The 12,114-nt window shown below is 37.0% G+C and overlaps 1 protein-coding gene across 1 annotated transcript in view; it reads right to left on the bottom strand.

Moving 5' to 3' along the window:
- The window catches only part of PAN2 (PAN2-PAN3 deadenylation complex catalytic subunit PAN2), a 717,374-nt gene that overhangs the window by 480,860 nt on the left and 224,400 nt on the right, over positions 1 to 12,114 (bottom strand). The window contains exon 12 of the mRNA XM_090393913.1: positions 8,661 to 8,789. Coding sequence (XP_090250039.1) covers positions 8,661 to 8,789 — 129 coding nt within the window. The remainder of the gene's footprint in view (positions 1 to 8,660; positions 8,790 to 12,114) is intronic.

Below are 12,114 nucleotides of genomic sequence, written 5' to 3'. Positions count from 1 at the left end.
GATAGAAGAATTGTGGAATCCAAAGAAATCATCTTCAATCAAATACATCTGAAAACCAACCTCAGCTATAATCTCTCAGACTGCCATCCAACTTTGGCATTCACAAGATGTTGAACACATGCGCATGCCCAACAACGAGGAGATACACAGAACAGCTTCAAATGTTAATATGCTAATGCGTTAATGTATAGAATTTTTTTCTTTTGCAATTTTTTATTGGTTGTCTCTTCATTATGCACCTAAAGAAGTCTTCTATGAAGATCAAACTAGCTGTGCAATCTACTTAAATAAATAGTATTTTTACTTTTATCTCTCGGCTTTCAGTCATTTAATCTTTTTTAAAAAATATGTCTCGCAGTGGAGTAAATCCATTATAACACACACACACACACACACACACACACACACACACACACACACACACACACACACACACACACAATTTTCTATGTAACTCCAACTCACGCCTTTATTTTTTGTTTTAAATTTACAATACCATAGCATCATATACAGTATATATAGGAAATAAATTTACAATAGGTGCAAAAAATCAAATCTTGTAAATGGCATCCATTTTCTGCTTCGCACAAACATGCCCTTTCTAAGGCGTTTTTCATAACACCTATTAGTGTTTAAGGTTCCAGTGCTCTGATTTCAGCTCGAATATTGTTCTTCAGCTGTTGGAGTGTCTGAGGCTTGTTAACATAAACTTTTTATTTGAGATAGCCCTCTAGGAAGAAATCAGGAGTTGTCAGATCTGGAGAACGTGATGGTAAGCTTATGTCAAAACCGCAAGAAATTATTCTTCCCTCAAAAATTTGCCTGAGCAGTTTGGATTGTGGCCCTTGCTGTGTGAACTGTCACTCCATCCTGTTGGAACCACGTCATGTTTATCTTGAACTGCTGGGAGCAAGGAATTTTCGATCACAGACCAATATTCATCTCCTGTAACATTGATAGGGTTCCTAATGTGGTCTTCGAAAAAACAAGGTCCAATCACTTCTTCCAATGTCACCCCCTCACCAGACTGTATACTTAAGGGGGGGGGGGGGGGGAATTCCCTTTGGGATGAATTGCCCTAGGATTTTTCGAACCCCAAATCCTGCAGTTTTGTTTGTTAATGAAGCCATTCAAATGAAAATGTGCTTCATCTGACATCAGCTTGTGGATAAAATCAGGATCTCTTCTTGCTAATTCTTGAAATCTGACTGCATATTGAAATCTGTGGGCATAATCTGATGGCTTCAGCTGTTGCACCAACTGGATTTTATATGGAAACAGGTTCAAGGTTTTCAGAATATGCCAGAGAGACGTCCGAGAGACTCCAACCTGTCCAGACTGCCTTTGAGTTGATGTGCTCTGGTCTTCTGCAACACGCTCAACTGCGGTTTTGTTCCTAACTGAGCGAGGTATGCCTGTTTGTGGAAGGTCGCTTACTGAATCCTCAAAATGACCAATCAAACATCTAATCATTTATTCGCTTGAAGAATATTTCATGCCGTAATGGCGGCAATATGCTTGTTGGGTCAGAATTATTGATCCTTGATTTTGATAGTTAAATTTCACAATTTGCATTCGCTGTTCAGTCTTGAATTTTTCCATGATTAATCTCAAAGGTGTTCTTTATAAAATCTGTTAAAAAAAAAAAAAATTAATTAAAAAACATTATTAAAACTTCAGACCCCTTCGTGACTTTTGGCCCACCATGTATAACACATTAGTACCAGGAAGTAAGGATTCTATTCTTTTTTTTTTTTTTTTATCAATTTAACATTCTTTGTATTATTTGTTTTTTTTTTATAATTCAGAAATACTGTTATAGAAAAACATGAAACTTGCCATTTCAGACCTCCAATAAGTGGGTAGTGGTTTCAAATCCCATCTAAAGATAATCACATGTGGGAAGCTATGCTAACTAGAAATAGCAAATGGTAGATAACTTGAAGTGAATGGTGCCTATGTTTGGTATCCAGAATAGCATTTCTGTCTTCTGTTATGCCAATCTTTAAAAATGCAATGATATCCTTCAAAGGCATGCTTAACATACTGTGGAGATCCTATGATGTAGAGTACAGCAATAAAGAAGTATTTTGCAAGCTAGCCTAAGAATGAATGTGATGGTAACATATTTAGAAGGTTTTCCAATGAGCTGAGCATAATCCCATTGCCATCGTTTTGGCTGCAAAATTGTGAATGAAGATAGGATGAATAGGAGTATGTGGAATTAACAAAGCCATGTTATGGCATAGAGATAGGATGCTCTCTTTATGAGTCACATGCCATAATATGGCTTTAACAGTGCTTCCAATATACCACTACAAGACATATCTCCAAGTACAATTTGACTTTGGGCTGCAGAGGATGAATGACAACTTGAAATCAAGTCCAATATATATATATATATATATATATATATATATATATATATATATATATATCATCATCAATTTACTGATATGTACCCCCCCCCCCCAATGAGTGTTCAGGTTACTATGACAGCACAACATGATTAATTCACAACATTATTAATTTCCTATTCTCTGTGGATATCAGCATGGGTTTCCTAAGGGGAGATCATGTTTCACTAACTTACTTATGTACTATAACAAGGTGACAAATACCTTGGACAGTGGAGATGCATATACAGTAGTGTACTTAGATTTTGCAAAGTCTTTTGATAGTCTGCCATATGACAAACTGGTAAATAAATCGAAACGGATGGGATTGGATAACAGACTTCTGAGCTGGATCAGGGACTGGCTGTCAGTTGTTATATGTTAATGATATTGGGATGGGTTTAACTAGTGATATGCAGCTGTTTGCAGATGATGCAAAACTGAGGGAGACCAATGCAGAGTCAAGCAGATGTTATGGCCTTACAAGAGGACTTGAATAGATAGCATGAATGGGCAAGTAAGTGGAACTGTCAGTTCAACGTTGCAAAGTGTAAGGTTTTGAGATTTGGTAAGCAATGATGAGATGCAAAGTATACACTTTGTGGGGAAACTAAAGGAAGTAGAGGAGAAGAGAGATCTAGGAATGTTGGTGGACAAGGACCTAAAATTCAAAGGCCACATTGCACAAGTTGTGGCGATGTCACATCAGATAATGGCAATGATGGTGAGGACTGTGGCATACAGAAATAGAGAGGTTATGATGTTGTATAAGGATTTGATCAGTCCTCTTATGGATTATTTTGCACAGATTTGGGCACTGGGTTTTCATGGTGATGAGGATGTGTTGGATAGGGTCCAGAGAAGATTCACAAGTGGTCAGTGGTCTTTGGAATGTGAAGTACAAGAAGAGATTGAGAGAATGTAAGTTTCAGAGCCTCATGAATAGGAGAGAGGGGGAGATTGAGACATATAAGTTAGTTAGGGATTGTTATCAGGTTGACATGGAAGGGATTTTTCATAGAATGGGAGAGAACAAGAGGCCATTGCCGGAAACTGTTATAAGGAGGGTGTGAGCAGAGGAGTGAGGAGCAGGTTCTTTGCATGGAGAGTGGTTGGTGAGTGGAATGCACTGCCCGAGCGTGTTATGAATGTAGACGCACTGAATCAGGTTAAAGCATAGTTGGATGAGCATTGTGTGCAATAGTGTGTACCTCCCACGATGAGTCTCTGACTTCATGGAAGTCAGATATTAATAATAAGAAGAATAATAATGAAATATAGCATTCCTGAAGATTAACTAATGATATTTAACTTGACATATAGGAATGCAAGACATGATAATTAATAAACAACATAAAATGGATTTAACCTATGTATATATTTGTATTAGTATAAAACCTTCCCCTTAGTATCATGGGTATCTTCTGAAAATTAAATATCAATAACAGAAACTGGCATATTCAACAATGAAATGCACAAAATGCACATACATGATGTAAAGCATGGTCTGATTATATTAAGGTTCTTGTAAAAATAAATAAAAATGAATTGTAGTTAATTCTGGAATTTGTGAAGGACTATTTCCCATAAAAAGGATAGTCAAAGTCCATCGTTTCTATTTAGATTCAGTCGATGTAACAAGGTCTCAACAACTATGTATAAATTCCATAAGATTATTACTTTTATGGAGAACCTTAATTTTCTTCCAAAGAACTAGGTGTCTGGTAATTAGTGTGCTCCACAGGTCCTCTGGCTCGTGAAATATGGTAACCAAAAATATGATAAACAACACTGCCAAAGAATTTGATACACTACAGGTTGGGCTAAAGGTGGAAGTTTATCTTTAGCTGAGCTTAGAAAAGTAGATATCTGAGATAGAAGAACAACTGTAGGCCAACAGATTTAAGTAGTTTTGCCTGTACCTTCTGAGATGTCTTTAACATAGGAAATGGCAATATGATTGACCACCTCTGTATCACTTATTACGATGAGAGGCATATAACAAGGAAACTCTATAATTATTAATAATCTTGTTGACATATGATTTGGTAAAGCCATTAGTAAGGCAGGTGCACCTGATGCAGTTTATATCTTGGGAGAAAAGCAATTCAGTGGAGCAAACAGCATTTGCTCAATGCACAAAAATCTTAATGGTGACAGATTTTTTTTTTACAATTATGATGGTGTGAAAGAGTATGAATGTTAAGGCCGGTATACTGAGAAATGAAGGCAACCATTTGGTTGACAAAACAATAGATCTCAAAAGGAAATCCGATTGTTCTCTTCTTACTCTACAGTGAACTGGATATGATGGTGAAAAGTGTTGATCTTGCTGACAAACTTTTGTAGGTCTGTAAGAGACTTATGTTAAACCATGAAAACATCATCAAAATATCTGTAAGACAGTTTAAGAAGGATGCTGTTCAAATCTTTCCATCAAGTAGTTAACTAGTATTGGAAAAAGAGGACCACCCATTGATGTGCCCTCAATATGTTAGTAAACTTTGTTTTGGGAAGTGAAGTATTCAGAATAAATGGCAAAATCAAATAGGCTAATAATATCTGCCAGAAAATCTTGCTTGAGGAAGCTAAGTGTTTCATCTAAAGGAACATTTATAAATAAGGACACAATATCTAGGCTAAAAAGGTGACCACCTGGCCAAAGATGAAGCTTTGAATGAGAAATATTTTTGATAAATGAAGAGGACTTTCATACTATAGTGAGAGTATTAGAGTGCAAAAACAGAGGGTGAAAGAATTAATAATTGTGGCGGGTACGAATGAATTGAAAGGTGATAAATTTTTTATGAGAGAGGACTTGAAAGTATTGTTAAAGGTAGCGAAAGAAAAGAGTGACAGAGTTAGAATGGTTAGTCTGTTGCCGCGGTATGACAGAGAGGAGTTTAGGAGGAGGGCCATAATTGCAAATGACATTATGCATAGGTTATGCAGACGGTGTGGTGTGGAATTCGTGGACGTGTGGTATGAGTTTGAAGGGCGAAAGGACTTATACAAGATGGATGGCCTGCATTTAAATGGAAGTGCGCAGAGACTGGAAAGAGTGTTGCTGAATGAAGTGAAAATGGATGTGCAAAACCAGGGAAACTAGAACTACCAAGGGGGGGGGGGGATGGATATGCAGACATCAGTGAGACAGATGAGTGTAAGAATGTATATAATGTACCCGAGCCAGCACTAAGGACAAAAAATGGGAATGGGTCATTTAGAATAACGTATCAATATAGGGGTGGGACTAAGGGATCACTGCATTTCATGTATACAAATGCCAGGAGTATTAGGAACAAGAAAGAAGAATTTTTGGCCTTGATTGGCTCTTCCTGGCCACAGGTTATTGGCATTAGTGAAACATGGCTGACGGAAGAAGATATAGTTAGTGGGATAGAATGTGTAGGTTATAGCATGTTTAGGAGGGACAGAGGGAATAAAATGGGGGGAGGGTACTATTGATGATAGCTGATGAACTGCAGCCAAGGAGAATTGAAGTTGTATCACAGGATAGTGAAAGGAGCTCATTTGAGGCTATTTGGTGTGAGATTGAGACTGGCAGAATAAAATATACAGTTGGGTGCTGCTATAGACCAGCTGATGGAATAGATGGGGGAGATAGTATGCATAGGGAAATTGATGAAATAAGTGAAAGGAGGGTAATTATTATGGGGGATTTCAACTATGGTAACATTGATTGGAAGGAGAAGAGGACACATGTGAGGAAGGAAAAGGATTTTATTCAATTATTAAGGGATAACTATCTGAGACAGCATGTAATTGAAAATACTAGGGGTGTGAGAGTGCTTGACCTGGTAATAGCATCTGAGAATTTGACTGTAATGAATATGACCATGTTGCCACCTATTGGTGAGAGTGATCATAAGATCTTGACCTGGGAGGTGGCTAAAGGTGTGGAATTTTCGATTAAGACAGGGTATATGTGGAATTACCGTGCTGGCAAGTATGACAAGCTTAGGAGATTGCTTGGATCAGTGCCATGGCATGTACAACTGCAAGGGCTGGACGTCGATAGAGCATGGGAAGTGGTCAAGGAGCATTTACAGGAGGTAATGGCTGATTGTATACCTAGGGTCCGAATAGTAAAACAAGTAGGGGTTAAATGGATAAATAACACCATTAAGCTTGAGCTGCAAAAAAAAGAAACAACTGTGGAGGGAATTTAAAGAAAGGGGTAACCTGCAGGCACACGAACGGTATAAAGTGCAGGCCAGAAAGGTAACGAGTGTGGTAAAAAAAGCAAAAGCGGATTATGAAAGGAAACTAGCTTTGCAAGCAAAAGAGAATCCAAAACAGTTCTTTCAATATGCTGCAAGCAAGAAAAAAACTGTACACAGTAAAATGATTTTAAGGAATGACGATGGTAAGGTGGTCACTGAATCAGTCGATATAGTGGAGTTACTGAGCGCGCACTTTGCAAAAGCATATCATCCAGGTAATGACATTGAAAAAATGAAGGAACCATTAGTTTATACGGGAATAGTGATGAATGAAGTGGAGGTGACTAGTCTATTACAGAACCTTAATGTGAACACATCTGTAGGATTGGATGGTATACCGGCACGGGTCTTGCGTGAAGCGGCTAAAGAATTATCAGTGCCCTTGACCATGTTGTTTAATCTGAGTCTCAGGTCTGGCTTAGTCCCGAAGGTGTGGAAAGAGGGGAAAATAGTTTCACTGCATAAAGGAGGATCCAAGACTACGGTTGCAAATTACCGACCGATCAGCATATCAGGAGTCGTTGTCAAGGTCTTAGAGAAAGTAGTCAAGGGAAAAATACAGGAATGGATTGATGAAAACGAGATACTGTACAGGGAACAGCATGGCTTTGTGAAGGGTAGATCATGCTTCAGTAACTTGCTCAAGTTTGATAACAAGGTGACGGCAGAACTGGATAAGGGAAATGGGTTTACGGTGATACTGCTGGACCTGGCAAAGGCATTTGACAGGATACCATATGGAATACTAATCTGTAAACTACAACATATGGGAATGGATATAGGGTTGGTGAGGTGGATAGGTGGTTGGTTGATGGAGAGATATCAAAGAGTAGTTTATTCAGGAGTAGAGTCCAAAAGACGGCTTGTGAGTAGTGGTGTGCCGCAGGGTTCTGTTCTTGGACCACTGCTGTTTAATCTGTTCATTAACGATATAGGGAAGGATCTAAGTGGAACAATTCATTTGTTCGCTGATGATGCAAAGTTGGGTAGGGCAATAGTGAATGCAGAAGATGTCAAAGTCTTGCAGGATGACTTAGATAGATTGGAGTTCTGGGCTAAGGAGAATGGATGTCAATTTAATGTGACAAAATGTAAGGTTATGCATTTTGGGATGAAAAGATTAGCAGCAGTATACCACATTGGTGGAACTGTACTCCAAGAGATTGATGAGGCCAGGGACTTGGGAGTGTTGGTGGATAGGGAGATGAAGTTTAGGGGGCACACTGCAAAAGTAGCTAAATCAGCTCATCAACTCACTTGGTTGTTGAAAAATACCTTGACGAGTAGAGACAAACAAGTTATTGTACCTCTGTACTGAGCCTTGATAAGACCTCATCTGGACTACTGTGCCCAGATTTGGTCACCTCGGTTCCTTCTTGACGGGGAGGAGGTGGAGAGGATCCAGAGGCGAGTGACTAAGATGATAACAGGTCTATGGAATGAACCATATGAGAACAGGTTGAAGATTTGTGGGTTGCAGAAACTAGTTGATAGGCGGAGGAGGGGAGATATGATTGAGACATTCAAATTGCTAAAGGGATTCTATAGGATTAATTCAGAGGATATTTTTGAGATCAGGACTGGTGGTGGGAGAACTAGGGGACACCTATGGAAGCTGGGCAAGAGTGTGGTTAGCAGGGGTGTTAGAGCTGGGTTCTTTACTTTTAGAGTGGTAAATGAGTGGAATAAGCTGCCAGAGTCTGTTGTGGGTGCTATGACAGTGAACGAGTTCAAGACAAGGTATGATAGATACTGTGAGAATGTAATCGCATAGTTGTGTGGACATGATGTTTAGGGCCTCCCTCAATGAGTCTAAGGACTCCTGGAGTCGCCCGAAATAATAATAATAATACTAGTATTAAGATGCCCTTGATACTACAGCAAAAATGTTATACTAATAAAAATATATATAGTATATAGTAATAAAAATATATATGTCAGTTAAATCTCTTTTATGTCATTTAACTAATGATATTTCAAGTAACTAATTATTTAGATTTCAGCAATGAAAACTTACCTGACAAGGTAAACCTTGAGCAGTATCAAGCATATAAAATAAAAATCCTAATTCACAAGCAAGACAAAATTCTCTTTGGCACAAATGACTAAGCAGAGCACATCTTAAAGATTCCATATAATACAACACCTAGAAAAAACAATATACCCATTATTTCTTGTGAAGAGGGTCTAATGCAGACATTAAATAAATGCATTAAAAATCCTCCCCCTCAATAAATATCAATAGATAGTGCCTATGTAGCCATGTGGAAAAGACATTTGCTTCCATAGTGCTAGATTGCCTAAAGAAAACTAAGAATTTTGATTCTAGTTGCTCACTAAAGGAACCTTTTCTAGGATTTTCTTCAGCCAGCTCCCAAGTTGATTAATCTATAGCAGAGGTAAGTAAGATTTTATCACCTGGAAACTAGAGGCTTAACCCTGCATATCAAAAAAATGATATTGATTGCCAAACATGCACCATTCCAGACAATAAATCAAACGTTAGATCTGAACCGAGAGAGAGAGAGAGAGAGAGCAGCAGAAACAGTTACCTGCCATACTTTCTCCTGCAAAGCCTTGCTCATTAATAGTTTGGGCTCATTATCAGTGAAAACTTGAAGGATGGAGACTAGCTGCCCAAATGTCTTCAAAAAAGTCAGTGAGTGCTGAAGGAGCTCTGCTTACTACTTTTAGGGAATAATAGGTGCTTATTTATTTTTTTATTAATTTCATTATTTATCTTTCAGGACAATGCTAAAAGAAGTCAATGTCAAAAAAAGTTCACACATTTAGATATAAGAATTTCTGAAATCTTCATATGGCTCCTAATATTAGATAATCAACAGTTAACAGCAAGACTTTTAACCTAATGGAATGTATTTTGTAATTGAAATGAAATGAAAATAAGTTCTACCAATTAAAAATGCAGTATGTTAGAAAGGGGATTAATTTGATAACAGAAGAGTATCATTCAAAAAAAATAAATAAATAAATAATAATAATAATAAAATAAAATGAAACAATCTATCCAATTCTACTATCTTCCTCCCATCTTCACTTCTTCCATAACTGAAGCTAACAAAGCTTTTAATTCAGTTATAAATCTATCTACCTATACACCTCTCTGGATGAGAAGTGGCTACACACCTCTCTGGAGTACCCCGTATACACTTCTCGAAGTGTATATGGGGTACTAAGCAAAGAATTAAAATTTACTATTTGCTTAAAAATTTTCCTGGAAAAGAATACATTATTGAGACATAAACTAAAAAATGACCACAACAAATATATATCTTTCAAAAATATAAACAATATCAGCCAAATGTATGTAGAAACTTTGAAAGTTTCAAATTTTTGACCAGAGAACTTATGAGAATAAGTCCTCTGTTGTCAGAGTTGCCTTACCTAAAAAAAAACACATGAGCGCTGTCCAAGCATCCATATTGCATTTCATTAGTGCATTTGATAAAGGTTTCACCTTTAACAAACATTTATTATGAAACCTTTATCAAACACACTAATAAAAGGGGAATATATGGATGCTTGGCCAGAGCTCATGTGTTTTAAGTAGTGCAAACTAAGGCAAATTTGACACTGCAAAAGTTTCTATATACATGTGACTTTGAAATAAAGCTGGAACTTTAATATCTTGTGTTTCTATATAATTTAGATCAGCAAAATGAAGCTGTATGGTTATTTCTTTTGATAATAACCTAATGTTATTATCAATAAAGCAGATAAAGGTAATAATGTTGAACACTTGGTTATACTATAAATTAAAGATGCCTAGAAATTATATTCTTGGTTTCATCCTTTGAGTAACGCAGAAGTCATAATTCCACATGACTTCTGCATTACTATATGATTCCATATTTCCATATACAAGAAACCAAAAGGTGTCACACCTCATTACTAAAATTCTCTAGATTAGAGATAGAATTTGAAAGTTGTTTCACTTCAACCCTGGTATCACATCTGGTTCTGGCTCCCACTGATGAGACCTCAATAAAGGTCAAAACTGGTCTGGGTAGTGGCCCTTCCCATAATGCATAGCATTATATATACCCATAATTTGTATGAAAATTATAACATATTTTTGTGTAACATAATTTATTCGTATGCTAGAAATAAATATATGTCCACATTTGGCTGTAGTCATGAAACTTTTTTCATATACGGGTAAGTAATACAGAAGAAATTTTTCAGAACAGGTCTGGTGGTGGGAGAACTAGTGGTCATCCTTGGAAATTGAGCAAGAGTGTAGTTAGCAAGGGTGTGAGAACTAGATTTTTTGCTTGGAGAGTGGAATAGGTTGCCAGAATCAATTGTAGGTGCCATGACTGTGAATGAATTCAATCCTATGTATGTTAGATACTGCTGCATATTGGATAATACTAGGCATCATGTTTAGGGCACACCAGAAGAGTCAAATTAGGCATTTTCTCAATTTTTGACAATATGCCAAGTCTAAAAGGTTTGCCATCACTGAACTAGCCTCATCTTTGGTGGGAAAAAATATATAAGACTATATAATATAATATAATATAAAAACTAAATAAATAATAAAGAAATTGAATATTACTTTTATGGCTATTTAGCCTATTTTTGTTTAGGAGTACCCCTTTTTTTTTTATGTCATTGACTTTTTAATCAAATTTTAGGGCATTACTGATGTTTTATATGGACAGATATATGAAGAATATATAGGAAGAAAAAAATCAGACATACCTTTGTGGGATGTTGCTGGCTGTTCTTCTTTTTCAGTGGCATCCAGGCATATGGCGATATACATTCAATGTTGAGGAAGGAAGTATGACTTGGAAGGGATGGTGGAAAAGCGGGATTTGAGAGATGCGAGAGAATTGTTGGTGTGGCAAGAGATATTAAGATGTTTCTGTCTTTGGTGTATCTGTATTGTATTCAAGTGGTCCGAGTAGTGACCTAATTTTTATGTTATGGGGCTTCCAACTTTCAAAAATTATGTAGGACCGGTGGACGTTTATCGAGTTTGTCACATTTCATGGCTATTGTTTCCGATATTGTAAGCATTGTTTCGTTTACCTGCATGTCTACTATTATGGTCTTGTCAATTTGTGTGGTATGTTTCTGTTCAAGGAGTGGACAGTTATTTTGTTTTTTGTGTATTTTGTATTCTGTCTTTCTTTTGGTTGTTGCATTTTTTATTGTTTAAATGTTTTCTGGAAATGGGATATTGCTGTCACAGAAGTGTTCTTGTAATCTTGCCCACAAAGATCTGATAGCAGAACCTGTGTAGGTGACATCACAATCTTTTTGGCAAGAAAATTTGTAAACCAGATTGTGGTGTTCTAGTATTTCTTTGTGTATGTGTGAGATTTAGTAGGTTTTAGAAGTGTTGCCAATTTTTTGTTTGTGATGAACACCAGCTTATAGTCGGTGTGTTTGTGTTTAAAAATGTATTTGTAGGCTTTGTATGTGTTCTGGATGTATGG

This window comes from Typopeltis vanoorti, chromosome 6 (assembly GCF_054136105.1).
Source record: "Typopeltis vanoorti isolate ZY-2024b chromosome 6, IOZ_Tvanoo_1.0, whole genome shotgun sequence".
In the NCBI taxonomy this organism is placed as follows: domain Eukaryota; kingdom Metazoa; phylum Arthropoda; class Arachnida; order Uropygi; family Thelyphonidae; genus Typopeltis; species Typopeltis vanoorti.
Note: the sequence above shows the minus strand (reverse complement) of the source record. Positions and strands in the feature narration are given on the sequence as shown.